General features: G+C 39.2%; 1 protein-coding gene across 2 annotated transcripts in view; it reads left to right on the top strand.

The window, feature by feature from the left end:
* Positions 1-3,592, top strand: part of EDIL3 (EGF like repeats and discoidin domains 3) — a 392,992-nt gene extending 389,400 nt beyond the window's left edge. For both annotated transcript variants that reach the window (XM_045897839.3, XM_045897830.3), the window contains one exon: positions 562-3,592. In XM_045897839.3, the coding sequence (XP_045753795.1) occupies positions 562-711 (150 nt within the window). In that variant the 3' untranslated portion in view covers positions 712-3,592. The remainder of the gene's footprint in view (positions 1-561) is intronic.
* Positions 3,593-27,973: the final 24,381 nt, after the last annotated feature.

Below are 27,973 nucleotides of genomic sequence, written 5' to 3'. Positions count from 1 at the left end.
CGAGTCACTCCTTAAAAGAGAGCACCTTCAGCAAGCTGCCTAACCAACACCAGCCTGTGACAGAAGCAAGAAATAAATATCTATTGCATTAAAAGAAACCTGATAAGCAGATGAAGATGATAGATCTGTGTATTCCTGCCTTAGATGCCCAATTTCATCTTATTTAACTCTTTAAATTAAACATTACTTGACAATTTTTTTTTAAGATTTTATTTATTTATTTGAGAGAGAGAGAGAGAGAGCACAAGCCGGGAGGCTGGGGCAGAGGGAGAGGCAGGCTCTCCGCTGAGGAGGGAGCTCAAAGCAGGGCTTGATCCCAGGACCCTGGGATCCTTACCTGAGCCAAAGGCAGATGCTTAACCAACTGAACCACCCAGGCGCTCTGACAACTTAATTTTAAAATGACCATGAAAAAGTAGCTGCAATAATTTGTTTTGAAAAACATGATTAGTTATCAAAATCTCATGTTTGGGAAAAAAGATGCCAAACAAGAAAATGATAAAAATAATTCCCAGGCAAAAGAAGGCGGTATGATTGATATTCTTCGCTCTTTTCTCCTAGGTTTTCCAGGGCAATTTTGACAATGATACCCACAGGAAAAACGTCATCGACCCTCCCATCTATGCACGGCACATCAGAATCCTGCCCTGGTCCTGGTATGGGAGGATCACGCTGCGCTCGGAGCTGCTGGGTTGTACAGAGGAAGAGTAAGGAGCCTCCACACCCCACAACCCTCTTCTCTGTCCCCCTAGAACTATCTCCGTGGGAAGAACTGTGCAAACTCTGTAGGAAACTGAATGGGATTTTTCATGAAAAAGTGCTCAAATTATGGCCACTGTCTTTTTCAGGAGGTCTAAGCCTGCCTTTTCAATGGTTTAATTTTGATTTCTATTGTTTAAATTTCTTAAGCAACATGACATTACCTTGTGCATTACTTTTGTCATTGTTTTCTGAATTATTCTCAATGGTTGAAATATATTAAGGAAAGAAAGTAGCACTCTTTTGATAGCAAGGGTAAAAAAAATCTCATAATTATCAAACAAAAGCAAGAGTTGATAGAGCATTTATAATCAACACTCAACTAATTCTTATAAAAGGAACACTGCAATGTTAGCAATAAGTTTTGTTTCTCCTGTAATGACTCCACATGATCATAATTGTTTTCCCTGTACCTACCGAACACTGTCAGTGTTTATAACCGAATTTTGAAGAATCGGTTACATGCAGTACTAATTGATATTATAATTCTCATTTTACTTTCATTATTTCTAATCAAATGTATCATGTGATCTTTTTTCCTTTTCGTTCTATTCTATATTCTTTATATTGTATATTGACTGAATAAGTCCTATTTTTTTCTAATTGAGTTTTTTCCTATTATTTGCCGAAAAGTTTCATGTTTGTGTGTGTGTATGTGTATGCATATACATATGCATACATATGTATGGAACATGATTGCATATCAGCAGATTGATCATATTTAATATCCGTAGATTGAATCTGCAATTCTATTTTTGAAGGAAGCTAAAACTGTATAATTTCCAAATACTTCCTTTATAAAAAACCCAATACTACCATTTTGCAAGATAAACAACAACAAAATAGTATTATGTCCCTTTAAACCAGAATTTAAAACTTTGTTTTGATGGTATTTACATAGCCTTATCTTTACTTTAAAATAATAGAATAATGAATTCTTTGTCCATTTAAAATTTTTTTAGTGAACAAATATTAACACAGTGCTGCAGAGTCTGGCCAAGCATACTCATCATTTTTTGTTCATCTCTGCATTTCCTGTGAAACTAAAACTTTACTGAGACTTGAATGAAACTGGTGGCAGTTTCCCAGGAAAGTACATTGTGTAGTTATTTGTGAAAAAGATTTACTAATGACAATGTAGTAGATCATTTTAAGATGAAAATTGATTTCTATTTATTTTGCTTCAGAGATCCTGAAAAAATAAGCAATTATCATAATAATTTGTAATTGATAATGGAGGTTTCATTGACATGTTTCTCAAATTAAAGCTCACACTGCTTCCATAATAGTCCTCTAATTTATAAGCTTTACAAGCATTTATTTTATAAGGCTTAGACACAGAATTATTGGAGTTTTAAATTAAGAGTCCCGGAAAAGAAAGTATGGTATGTGTACGAAATGTTAAGGTCCTGTGCAAAACTGAGAAGTTGGTTTTGTGGGGTTTTTTTCCCCTCTATTATTTGTGCTGCATAACAAAAGCCACTAGACTGTTACTGTCTTGTCTGTCCATGTGTTAACAGCATTTCTTAATGATGTATATATGGAGTGGTCTTCAATCATAGTGAAGAATTTAAAGGGAAAGTCAACCATAATGGTGTTTTTAATAAGAGTAAAATTAGGACTGGCTGGCCACATATTTTTCTGACGCCCACAGGCTTTGACTTCAGGTTCTTATGAAATTTTTGATTGGAAGCATCTGAAATGGTGATCATTTTTGGCATCTTTCACAAACAAAATTGTTAGGTCCCAATATTGCCTTTTTCAGACAACTTTAAAACTAAGAATTAAATCTTTTTAATTTCCTAAATGTTAAAGTCGTATTACAGATAATTACTTAGGTCCAAAAATACACACACACTTACTGTCTAGCCAATGCCTTTTATTCCGTAAACATCTACTGCCCCACCAAATTTCTAGCCGTTTTCCTTTACAGACTATGCACAATTCTTCATTCCAAACAGAGTATGTTTTAGAAATTATGAGTAATGCTTTGTAATGATTTACTTTCTCAAAATTATTCCTGGCTTCTTGTGATGTTTTGAGTTTTATTTTATTGATAGTTTTTTAAACAAATATTTTAAAAGGGAGTTTGTTAAACTTACACTTCTTACCTTTTAGAAATACATTGAAATGGCTTTCTCTTGCCTGTGCATTTTTTTCTCTGCTCTCTGTGCTCTTCACCAACGTGGCATGACCAGTGGGATATCTATTTGTCCCACGATGCCTCAAATTCATGACAACAAAGGGATTCCCACATGTGGTGATGTTAACAATTCCTATGAAGTAGTATGTAGCTTTTGTGTCATTTGCATCAATGACACCGAAGGGAAACAAATTTATTCTATTTAAATTCACCCTAAAACAAGTAAAATCTTAGAAGCAGAACACACAGAAAAATCACCTAAGTCTTCACTATATGGAGTAGCTATAATATGCTAATTTTATAATCTATAAAATTAACATTCTAAACATCTCCATTTTATCTATGTCCTGTTGAAAGCACTTATCATAGTAACTAATTCTAATTTCAGGGTTGACTTTCTCTTTCTGAATGGCTTCAAAGGATTGGTGTGAACTTTGAAGACTTAGGGTACTAATGATTGTATCTTTGCTAGTCAACAAATTATGAAACATAATACTGCTGGCGTCTGATGTGTCAGTAAGTACAGAAGTAACTAAGACACAAATAACCTTTGCAAGCTTTCAAGCTGTGTAATATTCCAATGTTGGTTTTTTTTTTCTTTATATATAGACTTAAATCATGTAGGATGTTGTAAAATTAGTATGACCTTGTCTAGTCTTCAAAATTAAAATAAAACTTTTGAAAATCTGGGATACCTTTGAAGCAGTTGTAATTAAACACATTTGTAAGAATACACAAATTGTCTGAATGCCCACTACTCTTAACTACATGCTTGATGTGCGTTTTCTTTGTACAAGACAATTAAGCAAATGCATAAAAAAACAGAAATTACAATAGCCTCCAAATACCCATTGGTATCGGCTAACCTCAGTTTTCCAAAATTATTAAAATGTGTGCATTTCTCCTTTTAGCTGTGCAAAATTTATTAGAATACTGGTAGCCCAAAGTCATTTTTTGCCTCATACATGTTTAAAGTTTTGTGTTCCAGGATTGATCTGCCCATTGTTAATCACATGCCATTGCTAGCACTTCCAGCATTTTTTAAATACATGATTCTCAGGAGCATAATGAAGCGATCCAGTCAATAGTAAGCAATAACACAAATATTAATAATATATTTGCCCATGTAACGTCAGCTATTGCTTAAAGACTGTCAGAACACTTGATTTCTTCATAAGCCCTGTTTCTGCCTCTCTGGAAGTCATGGGTAAAATATGAAGTCTGTGTTCTTCCCACTTCTTAGATATTTTCTTAAGATTCAAAAATCTAGGGGAAAAAAAGTAAGCTATTAGATGTTGATTCCTTAGTTGAGTTTCAGTGAATCTCTGAGAGATCTTGGTATCAACTTGTCATGTGTGTTTATATAGTCATGCATGTTCCCCTACTTTAACTGCATTTGAAGGTGAATGCTTCAGTGGGCCTCCATTGCTTACCTCACCTTTTCACATACACAAACATATCCAAATATGCTTTTACTAAGTTAAATATATATATATATATAATATCATATTATATTTAATATATACTTAAGAAGGCCAATAAAGAATCAGGACAACATCTACACAGGGTAAAAACTCATTGTGATAGAATAAATACTCAATAGAAAATTTTTCAATTATGAAGCTTTTAAAATTACTGATTCAAGATGTGGAAATAATAGGAACATTTAGAATTCCAAGGAGGAAAGTCTGACCATGCTGGAATCTGTTTTAAAAAATCAATTAGGGATAACATCATGAATGGAAGATATTCTCTCGGTGGAGCCTACAAGTTTAAAACATCTAGCACTTCACCTGTGAGTACATGATTTTAAGTAAAGATTTTGATAAAGAAACATTAATTTTTACTGTGAGCGATGCAGTGCTCTCTATCTCTCCTCCCTAAGGCCAGTTTAAAACAATATTAACAATCGAGTTAGTGTGTTATTTGTGCAAAATATTGCCTCTAGCCTTCAAAATGCAAAATGACTCTTTTACCTGAGCAGGTAAAATGGAGGATTAAGCCACTTTTGCTAGCTGGGAATACCTGAACTGCTCTGAAACAGAATGCAATGTTAAATCTGTCTTTACAAAGAAAGAATACCTAGTGTATGTAGCAGTTTTTCTATTGCTTTTGAAGGAGGAAATAGGATTCCTTGATCCTATTGCAGTAAATATCTATAATTCTTATTGGAAGTTTCAAAATTGCTACCAAATAAAGTGTTTTCCACAGTAGGCAAGTGGCACTTACTCAGAGAGTGATTCTATTAGATGAATTTGGTAACGGAAATAGGAAAACATTTTTGGAAAATGCTCCTCATTTAGTTGTTTTTGCATATCTTGGCAGGAGTTGACTGAGTCATTTGAAAACACTAATGCTGTGGAAATATGATATAGTAACATCACCAAATGGTCACCATATTACATGATTAGGCATTGCATATGGTGACTGCCTCCGACTTAATTTTGTTTTAATGTCCTCAAAGGCATGAACCACACTCTTCTATATTTATGTAAAGTCCCCCTAGTGCCATTCACATGCCTATCCATAAATATGTTAATTATGATGATGAATTGACATAAGCTCAACTTGCTGCTACCTGGAAAAGAAGCGGTGGGAGTGAGACTGATGCAGCATTCAAACAGCACGTCCCCCATGGCCAATACAGAAACAGCTTTGTAATGACATGTAGAAGCAGCGGGGCCCAGACATTGTAGGGAATTAAGGGGAAGGCGACTGGGAGTGGACTGCATGCCTATGACAGAGAGGGAATGTTTCCAATAATAAATGACTTAAATGACAGATTAAACCTGGATTTGCACCTATTTTATAATTGTTCCACTTCTAAGTGATTAATAGAGCTAATTATATAAAAATGAGAAATATAATATTTTAAAATAGTGTATTTTAAAAATAATAATAAAATATAATTAAGAGAATTCTATTTTGTTTTAAAAATAATAATAGTAAAATAATAATAATAATAATAATAATAATAATAATAAGGACTTGCCTTGTAGCGGAACTGTGGCAGGCCAGTGGCTCTAGCAGTCAGGATTAGTACAGCGCTTCTTGAGCCCAGTGGCATTTTCCACCTGGGCTCAGGAAAGAGGAATTGAACAGAAAGGTGAAAGAGGGCATATCACAAAGAGTGCACTACATAATTAACCTCAAGCGGTTTAACTTCCTCGGTTCTCTAATTTCTTAGGTAATAATATGGAAAAATGCTATTTTTTTAAAGATTTTATTTATTTGTTTGAGAGAGAGCATGAGCAGGGATAGGGGGGAGAGGGATAGAGAGAAGCAGGCTCCCCACTGAGCAAGGAGACCGAAGCAGGGCTCCATCCCAGGAGGATGGGACCACAACCTGGGTCAAAGGCAGACGCTTAACCAACTGAGCCACCCAGGTGCCCCAGGAAAAAATACTATTTTTTCAATAGCAGATGCATCCTGCTGTTGTCTGAATGTTTGTGTACCCCCCACATTCATATGTTAAAATCCTAACCCCCAAAGGTAGTGGTGTAGGAGGGACCCTTTGGGAGGTGATTAGGTCATGAGAGTGGAGCCCTCATAAATGGGATTAGTGGTCTTATAAAAGAGACTTCCAGAGCTCCCTAGTCTCTTCCACCATGTGAGGCCACAGTGGTGAAAGGCACTAGCTAGGAACCCAAAGTAGGCCCTCGCTTGACTGTGTTAGTGTCTTGAACTTGGACCTCACAGCCTCCGGAAGTAGGGGCATGAGCAATACTTTTCTGTTGTTTGTTAAGTTACCTGGTCTGTGGTATTGTATGACAGCTCCCTGAATAAACTGAGACACATCCCTAAAAGGAACCTGTTTTTAGTAGTATAAATACCTGGGTAAGCTGCTTGGGTCGTGTACTGAGACTCTAAGAGCCATGTTTAAACAATACTGAAGTGTTTTTCATACTTCTAGTGGTGAGAAATTGGTGGATTAGGACGAGTAATTTTTTTTTAATTAAATAAACTAGGAGAGAAGTGGAGAAAGGCAGAGGGGAGGGGAGGAATGAGTCCACTGTAAAAAATCTTTCCTAAAACATTTTTATTTCAATTATATTCCTGTGCATATATGTGTTCTTGACCACAGCATAAATTATTTTTCTTACTCCGAGACACAGTCATAAACATTTGAAAACCACGGCAACGTGGGCATGAACTGCTTTCTAAACAGATAGTGTCTGCTGGCTGCCTGGTATGCTGGGTGGTCAGTGTGAGTTTAGAGCCAGAATTGGATGGATCCTGGCAACAAGAGGCTTTTATAGGGTTGGTGGGGACAGAGAGGACTGTGGTGCTAGAGGCTGATAGGCTTTTTAAGAAAACAAAAATACTAGGAGAACTGTGTGGATTTTTTCTATGTGGTGGATAAAGCCCTTTATTCTTCCCCCCCATAAAACATTCTAATACAACAAATTTTTCCCGATTCTGTTTCATTGTTTATTCTGCTAGGGAATAATTCTACTAGAGAAGGTACGGCCAACTATTGAGTCTGGCCTGAAGGTGAGTTTGCAGCATGAACAGAGGCCACCTATGGGGTCCTGCCACTTGGGGTTAAATATAATGCGGGTCCATGTGTTGTTTTGTTTGTTTGTTTGTTGAGTCAACTTTGATGCTTGTTTCTTTTAATTGATTTTTCTACATTGACTTGTGGTTTAAAAATCCATAATCTGGTTCCCCCATACCCTCATTCTAAACTTCTCAAGCTGTTTCCAGAAACTCATACTACTAATTCCTTGCTTGAGAACGATCCTACCTAAATCTAGTATCACAAACACATATGCCTCTGAATTGTAACATTAGGCTGTAATTCAGGTCCTATAAAATATTAAATTGTTTTCACTTTCACTGAAGATATAAATAAAGCTAAATTCTTTTATAAATAACACCGTAGAAACTACTATTAAGTAGTTAAACTATTAAGTTTAACTATTTGGTTAAACCTTTAAGATCAACCAACCTCTTTTTAAAATCATTCTTTGAGCAAAATTTAAGTATGATGCAAGGTTCTGGAAATACAGAGATGAAAAGACTGACTCTCAGGAATCAGAGTGTGGAGGGCAGTAGGAGGTTAACAAGAAAGTAAACATATTAGGCTGTATAACAAAAATATGTTCAAAGTGCAAAGAGAACATAAAACAGAACTTATACCAGTAAAAATTCAGTGAGGGAAGGCGGTCTGAGGAAGTCAACATCTGAAAGGACACCAAACTGTCCAATTTAATATTCATAACAACTGAAACATCCAATTTACTAGTGTGACAACTCTAGGAAGGATGAAATAACATGTCCTCTTTGTACGAGGAGAAAGAAGAGTGGGGCACCTGGGTGGCTCAAGCGTCTGACTCTTGATTTCAGCTCAGGTCATGATCTCAGGGTCACGAGATTGAGCCCCGTGTTAGGCTTCTTGCTGGGTGTGGAGTCTGCTTGGGATTCTCTCTCTCCCTCTGCCCCTCTCCCTTCCCTCCGTCTATTAAAAAAAAAAAAAATGGAGTAGCAGAAAGAGGTTAGGAGATTTGTCCAGGTTGTAGAGTTCTGATTTGCACATACCTAGATCTTAGATGTTTCCCACCCAGTTCAATACTCTTTTTCTTCTTTCAAGTCAAAAGGTCCTGAAAATGGGTTTTGTTATATACTAGTACATTAACAACGGGAATGATTTGCCTCCAACCCAGAATGCATGGTTTCTTCTGCAGTTTCTCCTATTGTTCTAAATAATTCAATACATCAGTATTATCTAATAACATGTATTTGAAATAATTGATTGGTGGGTGAAGTGTTGACCATCATACGAATATATGAAGGAAGAGCCACAAATTACTGAGCAACTAATGACTACTATGAGGTATCAAGCAGATAGCATTAATTTTTTCAAAGGTGAGTAATAAGCCCAAAACATCAAATCATCTATCCATAGACATAGTAAATGACCATCCACATGTGGAGAGCATGAGATCTTTAATGCAATAATCAAAAATCCTTACATTCAAGAAAAATCTGAAAATAGTGCTTTATAGATAAGAGAAACCACATATTTCCAATTTTTAAAAAAGAGTTTCATGTTATGCAATGGAAACACAGAACTACCCCTTCTTGAGTTCTAGTTCTCAATATTTAAAATTTAATATACACTTGATTAGAAGAGAAGCTGAGTGGTGACTAATATCTTAGAAAATAAAGCATGGGTGCTAACACAATTTAAGGAACCAACTTCTGAGCGATACCTGGATGGTGTCATCTTTTTCATTCCCCAGTGACTTTTCACTTAGTAGAATTAGGAGCTTAATCAGTGACAAATAACCTTGAGTAATCTCATGTAATCAGTAAATTAAATTTCTATAACTTGATTTAAATAGTCAATTCTCTGTTCATCAGTGAAGCAGAATAAGCTGAGAGAATCTTAGACAACTGGAATTAAGAGACCACCAAGTCTGGGATGCATTTGTTTAAATGTTTAATTCTCTAGGTTGTATTCATTCAATGTCTTCAATATGTTCAAGAAAGGACAGTATAACCTGAGTAAGTCTTTAACAATTCTAATGGTCAATGAATCTTACTTCTAATATTTGAATTACATCCTTGCTGAAGCTGAATCTATGTATTTCATTAAAATCAGAAAACTGGTAGTTAAGGTATTTTAACAATCAGTCTGTTCTTGTTGTTCTTTCATCCCTCTTCAAATGCTTAAAACCTACTCAATGTTTTAAATGATCTTCTGAAAAGGTAAGGCATCAAACTGGGTAAGGCGCATGGAATGCAGTAAAAGATCATTTCCCACCCTTATCTCATTTATCCTTTAGTAAGCTTATCTTACAGCAGCACCTATAAGCTTGAGGATGTTCATTCTGTAGTCTAATGTGAGTACCAGACTATCTCTAATGCATTTCTGCACATTAAAATGTTTCTTGGTCTTGGTTTGGGTCAATATCCATTTCCCCCTTAACCACATTATCATATATGTATTCCTATTTGTTATTTAAACCACTTTTGCAGTAAATAATGATTTGAAACCTGTGCTGAAGGCATTCTTTCCTCTAAGAAATCTACTTCGTATCTACTGAAAGCAAAACAAAAGGACCTGTGGAAGTATCAACGATAAAATTTATGTCCAGGGCATCTGTGTGTTGTTAAGCAGATTGTGCCATACACAAAAATGAAAGGCCTAGGGCTATGAGTTCAGGTTGAAATCCAGCCTCCTTTGCATTTAGCAAGCTGAAATCTTGAGGGAGATCTGAGGATAGGAAGTGCCTTTGTGCCTATCATTTTCCCTGAAGAGACCTTTTTTGCTAATTATAATTAGCACCTTATGTGCTGGGGACAAAGGCTTGATTTGTTTCAATGCCTGTCTACCATTTTTATGAAAGGCAATCTTCCAGTATGGGAGATTATCAATATTTTACAGTTTTGCAATACACTTAACATAGTCTGAAAATTTCCTGCCAGAGTAAAACTCGGCATAAAAGTGACAACTCCGGCGCTTGCTTCCATCTTCCCTCACTGATCAATGCTGTAGGTCATGAGTTGCACATAACGGGAGTATGGAGGTCTTTTCCCATCCCTTATTCCTGCTTTTAAAAATGGCTGCAACAGTTACAGTAAGGATGTATCAGGAAAGTCATATATTGAACAGAAAAAGAAAAGCAAAAATTCTACAGTCTTTGTTATTCATTCGGTAAGTCACTATTAAATGGCTCCTCGGTGTGGGTTAGACTTGGGAACCCACATAACCATGTCGACATTCTACCTGAACTCAGAGGGCTTGCTATTAATGATGGTGGAATTCGGGGCAGCAAAGGCAGAATGAGGAGCCGATGCAAATTGTCCCCCACTGAATGAAAAAGCTCTTTTGTTATATTGACATCTTTGAATAAGTGCATAGGACTTTGCTTCTGACTATTCCCGAAGAAAATGTTTGTAGCTGGTAAAATATAGAACTTGCTAAGGTTTGCCTTTTCATACTATCTGCAAAATATTTGAGTTACTTTTTTCCTTCAAAGCATGTTTATTGGAATACTTTAATAAAAATTCATTCAGTAATGCAAATAAAACCGAAAATTTGTCCATTTGTGTTGTAATTTATGGTCTATATTGCATATCACTAAAAAGAACACGAATTGAAAGTTTCTATAAACTTGAATTAATGAGTGATTCCACTGAAACTTTCATTAGAACACTCCCATAAATTAATGGAGGATGAGAGTCATTGATTTATATTCTAAAAGGATTCTTAAAATATGAAAAACACATGTCCCTTAGGTTAACATCTGACTTGAGTAAATTTACTCCTCACAATCACACAAAAATAAAAGCAATGGTTTCCCTATACAAGTCATATTTCTTTCTGTTGGCATGTCCTTTGGTGTTTTCAGAATTTATGTAGCCCTGCCTAAATAAAAATGTAATTGGCCCCATCACAAAATCAAGCCCTGAAACAATAACTGTGACTCGGCTGAAATTTACTTTAGAGAATATTTATTAGAACGGATTTATTCCAATGGAGTGGTTTCAGTATTATGAGTTAACTTTTAATAAAAACAGTAATCCATCCGAGAGTCATATTCTTACCTACTATCTACTTTATTTCCAAAGAAAGAGCTGGTTATTCACAGGCTCAAAAATTGACATTATTTAAAGTGTAGAAATATATAAACTTTAATATTATTAGCATATTCTAAGTTTGGTATTTTAAATTGTAAATTCTATTAGCAAACTTAGATCTCCCAATCTATCCCTAGGGAGTGCACCAGACATCCTACAGGATTCTGCAGCATCTATTGACAAGTGCCAAATTCTTCCATTTAGTGGATATAACTTCTTTAGATTGATATACTCAAGACACCCATGTTTGCAAATAATTACTGTCATGAGTTAAAGAACTTAGCATTCTACTGCCTCTAAAAAGTAAGTTTCAAGTTTGGGAATCAGACAACCCTGAGTTCAAATCCCAAATCTTCTTCTGGGCAGCTCACCAGGAGTTTTTGGTTTCTCCTCTGCAGAGTTTCTCCTCTGGAAATCTGTATATATATTATAGGTGCTCGGTAAGTTTCCATTTTTTGATGTTGTGATTTTTATTTTTGTCACTGTGACAGACATACTTTTCACAGACCACAACCTTGGGTGTACAAAAATGGTATTCTTCATATTTTACCTAAGGTTTCCCCACCAAAAAAAAAAAAAAAAAAAAGTAATTTAGTTATTTCTAAGAAAACGGAGTTACTTCAGAGGTTTCCAAATTATCCTATGAATTTACTAATTTCTTCTCAAATTCACTAATTTCCCACTTTCAGTCTTTCAGCTGGGATTGAGCCTAAGCCTCAGAGAATATAGAAGGATGTGAGTTAATGGGACAGGGATGCCCACATCTCTATGTTATCGGGCATCCGGTGGGATATATAGAATCAGCCTGCCCTGTTGATGGCATCTCTGCTGCTGCCTTTTACCATGAGCCCCCAAGCCACTGACCTCTGGCCAAGTTGACATGGACCCATCTTTGGGCGACTGGGACACCTCCCTAGAGGAATACTCCTCCATGAGGGCTTTCGTGCACTGCTGCATCTCAGTCCTATACAGATATCTATTCTCTGTAGATATTTGTTGAATGAATGAATGAATGAACGAATGAACAAATACAGCTTTTTTCGGAGATTCTCCTTAAAAAGGAAGACATGGTACTGCTGTCAGAACCCCTGAACCCTGCCTCAGCCATCTCCATTATACACCCCCAAGACAGTCTGACATAAGCATTTGGTGAGGCTGCAGACATCCAGAATTCTGGACTGACAATGGGTCACAGGTACCCTGTGCTCTTGACTGCAGGTCTCTGCACCACCAAAGGGAAGACAGTCCTGTGCAGACCCTGCACCAGTGCAGAAGAGCCCCTTTTTCTTCCACCACTCCTTCCTGCCCAAGCTCCAAGGCTCCTGGAGCACATCAGCTCTAGGCAGTAACTCAGTCAGCAGGTGAGACACCCAGACTGTGGCTTTTCTGCTTTAACTTGAAATGGAAGAACTGAGAGAAGCCCGCAATTAAAGGCATGAAGACCTATGGGGAAGGGACACTTCCGTTAGTAATTCGTGTATCACTTAGCCACACACATAAACAAAGGTATATTAGACCTCTCTGAACATCAGTTTCCCCATCCGTAAAGTGAAGGGGCTGAGTAACTCGCAGACAGATAAAGCCTTTGCATTCAGGAGATTTTGTTAAAGCACAATGAATTATGACACAACATACACTTTTGGTTTTTTATTTGAAGATTGTAAATGAAATTGGCAGTACTTCTATATGTAGAAACTATATATAAGGTTAAATAGTTCAAAATATATACGAGGATTCCTAGCAACTATATTCTGCAGAAAAAGGATATGAGAAGGTATTTACATTTAGTGAAATAGATTATTGTCATGTTTTTATAGTTACAATTGAATGCACTGGGAATTGATAAACTTAAAGAAATGGTTTTTGACCTTTAAATATTTCCATAAATTCTATTGTAATCTCTGTTTCTTCTCGGTTTCTCTCTCTTTCTCTGTCCATTTCTCTCACCCTCTCCTTCCTTCTGGACTCATTTTAGATCCTGAAATTTTTCATTTGTACATTCAGAAATAGCTGGCCAGGCTGAAACGCCAAGTAACACTTGTAAAGGTTTAGCTCATCTAAAATCCTAAGTCCCGAAATTCACTACCTTTTTTCAACGAGGAAACATGCTTTGTGAGGGGTCATTAATATCCTCCAACTTCCCTACTGTTTCCAACGAGGGGGTCAAAATACAAAATACAGTTCGAAAGTTTGACATATCAAAAAAAAAAAAAAAAGGAAGAAAAAAGAAGAAGAAACAAAGAAAAGAAAAACGAAAGGAAGAAAGGAAAGGTGGCACGCAGCTTTGACTTCAGTTCACGGGTCTGGAAAAGCCCGTTGCGCAGAGTCCCTTCAACCGATCTTGCTCCGGCGCAAAGCCGAGCATGCGCCGCGGAGCCTCGGTCTGCGTTCCCTTCGAAGCGCCTGCGCAGGGCCCGGACGAAGCCAAGGCCAGAGCCTCCTCGTCGCGTCTGTCGTGACGCGGCGGCCATGCCGAGGGCTGCTGCCCAGCCTCACGCGCGGCACTCTTGACCCTGTCTTCGCGGAAGACTGTAGGTAGGTAAGTGTGACATTTACGTAGAATTCTTTCCCGAGAATCAGAGAGAAAAAAGCTACACTTTGTATTTTTGCTTGCTTTTTCTCACTCTTGTTTCACCAAGGAAAACATGGCTTAAGTGGGGGGAAAAATCGTCATTTGGACATATTGGAAAAGGACAGTTATCCTATTTGGAGCTCTACATGTCTTTGTGACAGTTTGTATAGTTACCGTTTGATGTGTGTGCAGACACAATATTTAACACACTGTCCCAAATCATCCTAGATGACAGGGTTTTAATACAACTCCAGAACGGTAAATTTGATTCACCATTATGAGCAAAATATGGTGTCTGATCTCGGCACATCTCTCCTTTCTGGCTCAAGGTGGTCTATGGGAAGGTTCATACATGCTTTTTTGCTTCCATCTTGTGGCATCTGCCGTTTCCTGTGCCAGTCTGTAAGCTCATAAGCTGGTCTTCCACATTAGCGACTCCTGGACTCTGCCCCAAGAAATCCTGTGCTGGCGCCAACACAAATATCCTTTGCTTCTTGCTCACCTCACTTACTGTTTTTCATCAGAAGACCACCACCTGGTGCTGACCCCACCCCTGAGGCTACAGTCTTGTGCTGGGTCCCCTGCCATCCATGTTTCCGGGTCTAGATTTCTAAAAATGATGCCTAGAGATAACTATAGAGTGCCCACTATGCTGTACCCAAAAATCACCTCCCCATCCCACCATCAGGCTGTTGCCCCCATGCTCATTCCTTTTTTAAATTTTGACCATTTCCTTATTTCTCCTGGGCTACCTCTATGCCTACCCAGCAAGTTTGGAGGGAAGGTGGCCTTCGTGGCCCATGCACACAGGGAATATTAGTTCTGCAAAGCTGCTTTCTCTGCATGTCTTACCTAGTCTTTCTCCCCCCCCACCCCCCCACCCCCAGAAGCCCACTCAGAGAGCTCCCCCTGATGGCTTTGTTCATTAAGACAGATCTGGATTGGCAACAGGTGAACAAGATTCAAGTTCTTGTTCGGGAAGTCTTATACTATGGATTGTTGCTGGGAGGCATGGAAAGAATATAGAGGTTGAAACCGCATCTCAAAGAAACTAGCAAGAGAGGGAAGGTCTGTGTGTTCTTTAGCAGGTGGAAGTAATAAATATCTCCCATTAAGACCCGCTTACTATGGCACAAACTTTTTTTAGATTTCTTTCAGACAAGGCTTGCCATGTGCTTGGTCTTGGCAAAGTGTGTCAGGAAGCCTGTATGTCTTTAAAAAGGAAAAAAAAAGTTTTGGACAATACCTGGGGGTGAGGATGTTCGGATGGTAACCCCATCAGTATGGTATAAGGGAGCGTTCTACATGCAGTATGAAAGGAGTCAGGTCACAGCGCTAACAGTTTTATATTGTGTGGGTAGGGGAAACTACGTTTCAGGAGAAAGGGAAACCATAGAAAATAAGGCCCCATAAAATCTTCACTGTGGAGGCACTATTGGGACAGTGGAGAGAACTGTGAAGGGAAAGGTGTGCCCGAGAAGTGAATGTTTATCAAAAGCAGGCAAGAGTTTTAAAGTGTGGGCTAGACACCCGCTACGGTATTTAGTGAGGTTTTCCATGGCCCCGTCCACCTAGGTGTTTTATTCCTGGAGCTCCATCACTGACTTTTACCACCACCACCAGCATCACCACCACACTTGGAACTGGAGCAATAAAAAGTCCTGCTCCAAGCAATGGAATCCTCTGTCCTGTCCATTCTGGTCCTTTGCAATGATTTCTTAAAGTGTCCCACTGGGGAAGGCGTCGGCCAAGGGAGTGTGTGTGTGTGTGTGTTCTACATTTGATCCTCTTAGCAAAGTATACTTCTTATATTCCTTAAAAAAAAAAAAAAAAAAAAAAAAAAAAACGACAACAACAGAACAGACTGTCATTTTGTTCAGAGAAAGGCTTGGGGTGCAATGCTAAAAACTCCCATTGGGGCCCTTTCGGTTTTAATGCACTTCGGCCGAGTGAGCTTTTTATCTCTGCCTCGGTAACCTTCGCCTTATCACTCAGCAGGAGCCAGCTGCTTTCCCTCAGGTGCCATTCTGACAGCACAACAGACAGCCCTCTCCCTTCCTATCACATACTTTATCTAGACTTCCTTGGAGTTAGGAAGCTCTCCCGGGCTATTGACTCGCAGAGGCAGAGGGAAAGTCTTGGCTTCAAAGATTGAGCTGCTATTTCCTGCAGTCAGACCCACACTGGCTGCAGGAACACATTGATTCCTTCACACTCCGCAGTAAATAGTGACATATATGGAGCCATTCAAAAGGGGCACAACCCAGTATATTTCATTGCAATATCTACTCATTAATGCAGCTGTAAGTGAATTTAGGAGCGAGGAATAGATTTAAAACACAGCCTTGTGACTCTGCATGAATTTGACCGGTTTAGACCAGTTTGTTCTAGTTGCACAGAACCACAGCACTAAACAGACCATTCATAAAACAGAGTGTGTGTTCATTGTGGCAGCATATTTTGCCTAAATTCTTTTAAATTATGCCATGAAGAATTTGGGCATAAATCCACTTCAAACGCTCGCACTGTCTCAGGGGTGGCCAGCGTGAAGATCTGTGCCAGAAATGCTGTGTGGGTTAATTTTAAGAGCCCTTCTCCTCCAACACATTTATGATTTTATCCAGTACCACCTACGAAACCCTACCTACAAAATTCCACCATATGCCAGTTTGATCATGCTTGCAGGAGAACTAACATAATAGAACCTCTTTCTTTTTCAAAATCCAGTCTGGACTTAGACATCAGCTTATATTCTCCTCATTCGTAACCTAGAATGTCACAAAAGGAGATACTGAATTCTTGACATTCTCTTTTATAAGGTCACCAGCCCCAGCAATATGATATGATTTTTAAACAGTCCATTGTCTTGGCTTCTGTAAGAGGTCAAGGGAAAGAGTATTAATTGACAAATGAATGTTACATAAAATACTAATGGAGAGTTCTAATATTTATTGTACTTCCTAGGTGCCAGCACTCAAGGAAGATCTCGTATGTTTATCTCAATTCTTACAAGTGGCCTATGAAGTGACTGTAATATTATCTCCATGTTACATATAAAGACACTAAAGCCCAGCAGGCTTCAGTATCCCGCTGCTATGGGACGAAGCCAGACCGTCAACCCATAGACTCTGACTTCAGAACTCATGCTCTTAACCACCATGTTTATGTAACATTCTCCCATTCATTCTTTTTTTATTTTATTTTTTTAAAGATTTTATTTATTTATTTGACAGAGAGAAAGAGAGAAAGAGAGGGGACACAAGTAGGGGGAGTGGGAGAGGGAGAAGCAGGCTTCCCGCCGAGCAGGGAGCCTGATGTGGGGCTCAATCCCAGGACCCCAGGATCATGACCTGAGCTGAAGGCAGACACTTAATGACTGAGCCACCCAGGCGCCCATCTCCCATTCAGTCTTAAAAGAATCTGCTTTCTCTATTCTCATAAGCTTATTCAAAAATTGAAAAAAAAAAAAAAATGCATCACTGGTTTTCATTTCAAAGTTTATTTTCAAAATTAGTTTGTAACTTTTAGATATGCACACTGTTTTCCCAGTATCTCATGCTTTCATAAACTAGACTTCCTAAAAATCTAGCCCCTTGGCCCTTCTCAGAGGGCTTGGATATTTGGAGGACAACCCAGAGCAGAGCAGTGTGTTTCAATGGAAATGTAGAGTGCTTGGACATATAGATTCTTCATTCACAAATGTTAAAAACGATTTTTTGTTCAAGGCTAAGCATGAGATTAAGCAGATTAAACCAAATGCGTTGGCTATGACATCTCGCACTCGGCACAGAACAGGCCTGCTGTGTTCATATATGTCAGCAACGGCCGTGTCAAAGGGCAGCTGTGGTTGTCAGACACATGGGAGGCCATTTCCACAGCGAGTGACACAAGGCATGCCTGTTCTCAGGGACTACACTGGCCCAACTCCTTCCTATCCCTATGGGGCTACTCTGCAGATTTCCTCCTTATCTTTCAAAGTTCTAGAAATACACAATAATGATTGTAGCCTGTCAAGGACTGTTTTTCCAGCTTGAGTCCAGTAACCAAAGGCATCTGCCCCATGCTGTTTGATTTCCTGTGTTCCCTGCCATCGTCAAAGGCATTTTCCTTGAAAAGAACATAAAGCACCTCTAAACTTCATTCCACTCCTTTTTGCTAACAGGGTTCCACTCCTTGAGAAGGATAGATTCTTCATTTCTGTGTCCATCCTGATTATCCACTGTTCACTTTGCCTGTGACACGATGAAGGGTGGACTATAGTCTACTTCTGGCCGATAAGATGTAAGGAATAAGTGAGGGAGAGAAACACAAATTACAGTGCAAGAAACTATGAGGGAGTGGGGCGCACGCACACGCACACACACACACAACGCTCAGGAAGCCCTGAGGAAGAAGAAATGAAGTCTGCCAGGGAAAAGCGTTGCAAGAAGTCTGGGAAAGCAGCACAGGGGTGGTGCCCTCAGAGCTGGGCCTTGAAGGATGAGTCAGGAGAAGAGGGAACAGCCTAGGTAAAGGCACCGCATGACGGTAGGTTTGGGGAAAAGGAAGGACTAATGTGGCTCGAGGAGTGTATCCCTAGGGCGGGTGACAGGGAATCGAGCTGCAAAGGTGGACTGAAACTAGCTTTGAAGGAACCATAAATGCCCTCCTTAGGGAAGACTTACCTTCAAGCCAGGGGAGCCAATGAAGATTCGTAAACAATGTGCCTGAGAATATAGTCTGCAACAAAGGCCACAGTAAGAGTGTCTCAAACAATAGGAGAGTTTATTCCTCTCACTCAAAGACCTAAGAATGAGCAATCCAGTGCCAATAGGGCAGCATCCTGCCGTCGGAGTCACAGATGTCTCTCTTCTGTCTCGTTGATCTGCCATCTGAAGCCGGCTGATCCACCTGGTGTCCTGCCCCCCATTATACCCACATTCCAGTCAGCAGGGCAAGGAGAAAAGGGCAAAGAACACTGTCCTTTCCTTCTCAAGTCCATACACCAGAATTTGCTCCCATCCATTTTTCGCATGTCTCCCTGGACAAGATCCCATCACATGGCCATGCTTTGCTACAAGGGAAGCAGGGAAATGTATTCTTCAGCTAAACAGCAACCTCTGCCTTACAAAAGAATGAAATCCTCATAACTGTGTTTGAGAAACGTACTTGCAACCGTGAACAAAGTGTTTGGAGCAGAAAAGGAGATCAATGTGGAGAATAGTAAGCAGCCTGGACATGGGCTGATGCCTGGATTAAAGCGGCGACTAGAGAAAGAACAAACAGGAAGACAGTGTTGTAGGCCATGCATCAGAAAGACTCTGTATCTGGCACGTCCGGTGTGGAGCCGAGCATGGCCAAAGGCTTGGCTTCTGCCTGCTTTACTAAATTGTTCCACTGAGCAGCGGCCTGAAAGCAGGCACTCCAGGCAATCCTCATTTGTGACCTGATTTAACTTCTGCCCTCTTTTGGTCACTGTGAACCCAGTGGCCGTCTCCCTGTGCTCAGTATCACAGTGCCCTCCTGAGCCCAGATCAGCACATGGGGCTCAGGCTTGCTTGATAATTACGATGAACAGAGGTGGCGGTTGGCAGTAGCATCTTCATGTGCTGGTGCCTCTGGGGCACCTCACTCTATAGAGTGATACCAGCCAACTGTTACCAACATTTTTATTTTTCAGACTGACTGATATAATACACTGTGAATTACGAACTCATAAAGCCATTTGTTCGTGTTCTTCAGTGTACAGAGGGAAAAAGCATAACCTTCTTCCAGCTGTCTGATGATTCCCAAGATCTAAATTAAGCACGTACATTCATGTTTCACCGCTAATACTATTTGGCTATAAGTCAAGAGTTCTTTCTCCCTGTGTGTGTGTATGAAAATAAGAATTTAGAACATAGTTGTATTATAAGTGTTATATACTTCCACGTAACTTTTTTTTTAAAGATTTTATTTATTAGAGAGAGTTGGGGGGGGAGCAAAGAGAGAGGGAGAAGCGGGCTCCCTGCTCAGCAGGGAGCCCGACACGGGGCTCGATCCCAGGATCCCAGGATCATGACCTGAGCTGAAGGCAGATGCTTAACCGACTGAGCCACCCAGGCATCCCTCACATAATTTTTCATACTCTCGGTGTATATTTTTATAACCAGTGTGCTTGCATGCAAAACTGAGTAAATTATTTTGACATTGTAAACAGATTGATCTCCTCCAAACATCTAACATTACTAAATGTATTAAGAAGCTGCCGCTCAGGGAGGACTTCTACGTAGGATAGAGCTTAGCCTCTCTCATCCCTTGTGAAACCAGTTCCTGCTGCCACCATTTCTAAGGCAACCAGCAGGCGAGTTTGGCTCAAAGGGCTTTCATATTTCTGATCGTCCACTGAAGCTGTTCCTTGTGACTATGATACACTTTCTCACATGTTTCATCTGGAAGCATCCTATTCATCTATAAAAGCCTACCCTAAAGGTCACTGTCTTAGACAAATATAACAGACTGAGTGCCTTAAATGACAAACATTTATGTCTCAGTTTGGGAGCCTGGGAAGTCCAAGATGAAGGTCCTGGCAAAGGACTCTTTCCCTCAGCAGATATTGCAATGGATGTCTCTCCTTGTATCTTCACATAGCAGAGAGCAGAGAGAGAGGAAGCAAGCTCCCTTGGGCCTCTACTTAGAAGGCATGAAGCCCGTGCATAAGCACTCATAAGGCATGAGGCCCGTTCATAAGTGCTCAGGTTTCATGACCTAAGAACCTCCCAGAGGTCCCACCTCCTAATTCCATCACTTTAGGAGTTAGGATTTCAACATATGAATGAATGAATGAATGAATGAATGAACGAACGAACGAACGAACGAACAGGCACCTTATCTTTATGTCAGGCAATTTGACGGGTCCGAGAGGATTGGGCAAATACAATATTTAGCCTCAACATTCCTTGAATTCCTCATGTCTACTCTTTCCTTCACTTCATTAAAGATAGCTACTCCATTTTTTAGGACTGTGTCACCATCAAGATATATTACTTCTTTGATATTTGAAACCTTAATATGCCCCTTTCTCACCCCAGTCCCCAACTTGCCGGGATCTCTTGCTTCCTCACTCTCATGCAGTTGTTCCTTGTTCTCATTCAGACCTGCATTCCATAGATGGAGGGGGGTTCATCCCAACTAGTCTAGACCCTACCTCCCCAAACAAATATTTATTGAGGCCCTGGAGCATAGTAGATAGAAATAATATTTATTGTGTGATTGAATAAATTATCCTTTCCCCATATTTCACTACACGCTTCCAGCACACGGATACTGCAAATCTCCAACCTTCAACCCATCCCCAAATTAGCCTCTTTAAGGCCCCTGTCCAAATTGATGTTAGCCCAGGGGGAAGTCACAGAGCTACACAGATTGTTGCTACGACAAATGCTTCAACTCCATTTCTGTGTAAACTCCTCATGCAATGTTATTTAGTAATTGTTTTGCCTGTCCTCAGCCAGAGCCTTCTCCTTTGCCCCCCAGTGGTGGTCTAAATCTAAATCAGTACAATTTTCCTCAGTCCATCAGCCCCAGCCAGGGCTCTCATCAAGGGCCCCTCACTCAAGAGGAAATTGATGTTGGTCTGGCTCCATGCTGCCCTCACCCAGCTCCATCTGAGCCTATCTTACAGCCTCCCTCCCCTTAACTCTCTGAAGCAGTGGTAGTCTTGGCCAAAACCAGCCCCTCTCATTCTGTCCCAACACTATAGACACCATACCCACATTCCTCCCTGTCTCTCTGTCACTCTTTTCCTCTATTTTTCCTCTCGATCTTAAACTTCTTGGTATTACGAAGTGTAAAGACACAAGTTTCGCTACTAAGTCTACAGTTATTAATTCTGTGACATCAGAAAAAGAATTCTTGTATCTGCACCTTGATTTTTCCACATGATAAATGTAAATAATGATGATAATACATTCGTTGTAGGTTTGCTGTGGGGCTAACATGCAATAGCTGGTATAAACATGCTTATTACCCTATTGGACATGTTAGCAACCACCTATACTCCTGCTGTCCTGTTACTTTTGCTGTGAAACAAACCACCCCAAACTAGTATTGTAAAATCATAACCCTTTCATTATGATCACCTATTTGGTAGATAAGTAATTTGAAAATAAAAACACAGCTGTGTTTTGAAGACTGTGTCTGCTGTATGATCCACAGGTTGTAGTTGGGAAGCCTGAAATGGTTGGAGAAGTGGGATTTGAAAAGCTGGGGCTAGAGAATAGCTTTCCCAGACAGCTTCCTTGGCTGTTGGCTGGAGGATCTACACAGGGCTTCTCCAACATGGCGAGTGGCTTCAGGGTAGTTGGACTTCTTACATGATGGTTCAGTGTTTCAAAAGCTAAAGACAGCATGACATTTTTTGACCCAGTGTCAAAAGTCACATATCACTAGTTTTGGCAAACTCTATTGCTTGAAGAAGTTACAATAACTCCAGATTCGAGTGAGTAAAAAATCTCAAGGAGTGTCAAAGAATTTAAAGTTTTGAAACTGCTACACCCACCAGTTACTGAAAAATATTCTGAGAATGCTTCTACATTTTTAACTCCCAACTACTGTGAGGTGACATCATTATATCTATTATGTGAGTGAATAAGGAGCTTCACAAGGTAAAGGAACTTGCCCAAAGTCAAGCAACTATCTAGTGAGTAAACCTGGATTTTAAAGCCCTTCCTATTAAACATTATTCCCTAAAATTGTGAATCTCCCTTCTTCCCTACATCTTTTCTCTCTATATTGAATCTCCTTAAATTAAAAAAAAAAAAAAATGCTATGCTCCACCTATCACTTCCTGTGTGTGTGGAGGGGGAAAGAAAGAGAGAAATTTATTTTGAGGAATTGGTTCATGTCATTGTGGGGGCTTGACAAGTTCAAAATCTGCAGGTTAGTCAGGCAGGCTGGAGACCCAAGAAAGAGTTGAAACTGCAGTTCAAATTCAGTCTTCTGAAAGAATTTCCTCCTCTTCCAGAGCATTGTCTTTTCTATTAAGACCTTCAGCTATTGGATGAGGCCCAACCACATAATGAAGGATAATCTCCTTTTGTCAAAGTCTACTAACCTGAATGTTAATCTTATCTAAAAAATACTTTCACAGAAACATCTAGAAAAATGTTTGACCAAATATGGGTAATGTGGCCCAATTAGGTTGACAAATAAAATTAACCATCATAAATCTACCCTTTGTCAACTTGGCACCCAAGGACATCTTCTTAAACCACTCTTACTATCCACGTAAAGACAATAATAAGGTTAAATTTCCACCTAACATCCTATATACAACTGAAAATGCTCTTAAGTCTTTCCTCAGAAGAGGGTGCAGTGCCCTTAAGTATTGTTTACTTTTCTCCTTGATATCCTCCTGTAACTTACTATGATATAAAGTTAACAATACTTAAATACTATGATATAAAGTGAATATATCTTATGTGATAAGGAGATAAGAAAAGAAAGAAAACAGGGGCGCCTGGGTGGCTCAGTCGTTGGGCATCTGCCTTCGGCTCAGGTCATGATCCCAGGGTCCTGGGATCGAGCCCCGCATCGGGCTCCCTGCTCCGCGGGGAGCCTGCTTCTCCCTCTCCCACTCCCCTTGCTTGTATTCCCTCTCTTGCTGTCTCTCTCTCTCTCAAGTAAATAAAATCTTAAAAAAAAAAAAAAGAAAGAAAACATACATTCTTATTGCGTGTGTGTGTACACACAAATATATTCACAACAAAATAAGGAACAAAGCCTCATGACAATTACAGGACTTGTTTCTATATCTGGTCATGTGGTCATAACCGATATTTATAATGACTGTCTTCCACTACCCATTCATATTCCCTTTGCCCTCAGAAGCACTTCAACTGGTTATGATTCTCTACCTGGTGTGGTGACCCAGATTTTTATTTCCGAAGGGTCTGGGCCATTAGAAGTCCTGCCTGAACTGAGTCGTTGTAGTTTTCCATTGACTTTAATCATAGGACATGATAATAGTAAGAGACACCCTATGGGATCTCTGGTATTCTAGATATATTTCTCCCTCCATTGTCCAGTTTCCTTTGGTAGTCAGGATCAATCACACCATCCAGTGGAGTAAATCTTTTCTTTTTCTGTTGATCCACAAAAATGAAGGGGGGGGGGGAAATCGGAGGGGGAGATGAACCATGAGAAATATGGACTCTGTGAAACAAACTGAGGGTTCTAGAGGGGAGGGGGGTGGGGGGATGGGTTAGCTTGGTGATGGTTATTAAAGAGGGCACGTATTAAATGGAGCACTGGGTGTTATATGCAAACAATCATGGAACACTACATCAAAAACTAATGATGTATGGTGATTAACATAACAAAAGAAAAGGCAGGGGAAAAAAAAAAGAAATGAGGAGCCCAAATTGGCCAGGTGGCAGTCTTAAATTCTAACTCAGTGGAATCATTGTTGTGTCTCCTGTTGGAAGCATTCTTTCCTTTGGGATAAGACCTGTAGGCCAGCAGAGCATAAAGTTGTAAGAACAAGAAGCAAAAATTTTGCCAATGAGTCACTAAAGATAACAGAGTGGTGCCATTCCCATTTCCACCCTTGATTCCCAGACCTGTGAATCGTGGCTATGAGAAAAACAGCACCACATACTGGATGCTGACTCAGAGCATATAGAGCTTTCTGGAGAGCCTCCTCCCCATTCTGCAAGGCATTGCCACCTAGCTGGCAATTAGCTGCATCTTCAAAAGGCCATTTTACCATTCTACCAAACCAGCTACTGGGATGACAGGGAACATCGTAAGACCTAAAGCCTGTGAATTCCATGAGCATCTGCTCATGGCTGCATTCTAGCTTTTGATGATACATCCCATTCTTCAGGATAGTTTAGATCTTACTCCAACTTTTTTGTTTCAACTTGCAAATAAGTGATATAGTTAGAAAAGTGATCTTACTATCTTAACAGTGTAGTAAGCGTTTTGAATCCCCAGTAAATGGCATAAAGTTAGTCAGACCACAATGGGAAGAAACCAAGTATTTGGGATACTAGAGTCTGTCGAGCTCTTTTCAATAGAAACAGCACAATCTAGTCAGGAGAATTGAATTCAAATCCAGCAGCCCAGCAGCTTAAAGACCCTCCATATTTACCTTCTGTAAAAATACGGTTTCTGAGGATTTTCTCCAACTTATCACACCATTTTGAATGCAAATTGGGTTTAATAAATAAAAGTCGTGGCATATCCAGTTTTTTTCACATGCTGTCTTAACAGAAATGGAATGTATGCAGTTTAATGTCATTAAATCATTTGTGTGAAGTAGTTTAATCTTCATAAAAGAAAACCATCGTGTAACCACGGGAAAGGATCTATTGACACACTACCTTTAGCTCAGAGTAAGTTTAATTCTAAAGGTCACATTCTTTAAATATTTCCTACAAATTAAATGCGGACTTTTATGAACCAAAGCAAACTAATGGATCCTCTGATGTGAGCAAAAATAATCTGTAAACTGAGATTTAACCAAAGGGTGTGTGCAGTATATACCTATAAATACAGAGTAGGGAATATGAACTTCAAAATCAAATAAACTCACTGTGACTGAAAAAAAAAAAAACTTGCATGAAGACTTACACAGAGACATTTTAGATGTTCTTAGACACTGAGGTACCTTTGCCTAGAGGGTTAGCCACAAATATTTTCCATTTGGCCACAAAAATGTGTGTGTGTGCGCGCGTGTGTGTGCACACACACGTCTTGAAATAGCAAATGAGAAGAAAAAGACAAGCATCTAATAAAAGTAGTGAATCTATTTCCCTTTAATAATAGCTAAAACAAAAATTACAAAATCTCTAAAAGACACCTTATTACTGTCCCTATTTCATAAGTGGCAATGAAGCTTGACAGAGGAAAGGCTTGATGAAGATTACATAGCCTATTAGTGCTGGAAAGGGAATTGAATTCAGGTCACCTAACTGCAAGCCCAAGACTTTATCCTTACACTAACACTTGTACATGATGAAAAATGCAATAAGAGAAAGCCCCAAAGCTCACTGAACTAAAGTCAACAGCTGTTCTCCAGTCATTAGTTTAATGAGAAAACGTTACATTTCATGGGAAGTCTGTTTTCAGATTTCATATAGCATTTCCAAAAATCTGGCCTTCAGGTTTCATCCTTTCTTGCTCTGCAAGGTGAAATTGCTTGTCCCTGAGCCTGCCAGAAAGCGAGCCTGTCCCCAGTGCCTGCATGGTCTCTGCTTCTACCTTAGCATGGAGCAGCTCTCCTTGAGAAGCAGCAGGATTCCCACACCAACACGCAAGGAACCAACCAGTGACTCTTGAGCCTAAGTTTATGTGTGACTTCTGGAAATTAAATGTAGATGTTACAGACATACTTTGAAATGAATCAACCTGTGGACTTCCAAAAAAGTATTCAGAGGATATAAACTGGTGGATGTGTGCTAGTGAGAAAGCATGCCTGATACAGACCTTGGGTATAGTCCAGGGGATTAGATTCAGTGAGATCACTAGTCTCCAGTCTTTCAGGTTCCTAGCATGGGGGAAACTTGTCTGAGGATTCAAAAAAAAAGACTTCTCAGTGAAATATAATGATGTGCCCATAGAAGGCCAAAGAGAACATTTCAGCATTTCTGTTCACATCTTTTTCACGCATTGCCACTGGTTTTGATCGTTCTCTTTGCTGAGTTGAGCAGTTACTTCATCAGGTTATCACAGTTTTTATCACATCTGTAATAATTCAGCCATTCCTTCTAGAGATAAATGAAAAAAAAATGTACAGACATTACTCTGCTAGGAACTACAGTCCACCAAAGAAATTGTTGGATGTATGATTCCTCATTATTTAAAATACAATGTGATATGTCTTTGCAAGCTTTAAACTAACTTGTTACTAATGTTACTATTTTTCAGTATATCTCAAATGTTCCCGTATGATAAATCTCTAATGTTTAAACCAAAAATTAGCTTACAATTTTTCCTTACCTTTTCAAAATTCAGAATGCTGTCTCTTTCAATTCACTTACGAGGAACAATGCATCCAGTTTAACTCTTGAAAAATCTCACATTTTTCAGTGCCAAATGAATGGTTTCTTTTAGGCAAAGTACACATCTAGGTAGAAATCATTATATTATTTACTGTTGAACACTTACCCTATAATATTTCTCAGCATGGAACATGAATAGATAAAAATGACAAAGAGAGAATTTGACCCACTATTTGGCAACCTAAATTTTGAATCGAAAACTCCCGGGTCAGTCAGAAAGGGCAGGTTTTCAGCATTACAGTAATCATTGCTAATGTAATGCCTTATTTGTCCCTACAGTGTTCACTGTTATGTACAGATAGCTTCAGTCTTAAAAATATAATGTAGTGCTAGTTCCTTCAATTATATAATTTCAAGGCAGGCTAAATTAAATTAGTAGATATCAAAGATTTTAGTTTATTCATTCCCTAAACATAGAGTATTATTACCCATTTAACAAGTCAGTACACTATTATAATATTGCTATATGATTAAGTATTTTCTTTCAGTTATGCAGCTCTCAATTACAAAAAATGAGATGTGTATTATTGATATGTCCATGGCACAAAAGAACTGCTGAGACCAAACCTCAGTATTCGAGATAGTACCTCCACACTGAGCATTTCTCTTCTACATCATGCATGCTCACCACTTCCACATAAGAGTATTAAAACACAATAATGAAAAGCTCCATATTTTTTAAGAGTCTGTTAGCTTTTAAATAGCTGGTGGTAGATCTTCTGTTGGTTTTTCAAGGTACAGACCTAAGACCACTCTCTTGCTCGTTATTTTATTTTTCAATGTTCACTTACCTAATGAAGGAAAATAACATAACACAATAATGAGCTGATTAAGGTTTCCCACTGAGCGGTGCAAGCTCATTTTGAGTCTCTAGTAAAAATCTTT

Source organism: Mirounga angustirostris, unplaced genomic scaffold (genome assembly GCF_029215605.1).
Source record: "Mirounga angustirostris isolate CCGP_5_RB_7025 unplaced genomic scaffold, mMirAng1.0.hap1 SCAF_7, whole genome shotgun sequence".
Lineage (NCBI taxonomy): Eukaryota > Metazoa > Chordata > Mammalia > Carnivora > Phocidae > Mirounga > Mirounga angustirostris.
The sequence above is the reverse complement of the archived record's forward strand: the minus strand, read 5'-3'. Positions and strand labels throughout refer to the sequence as shown.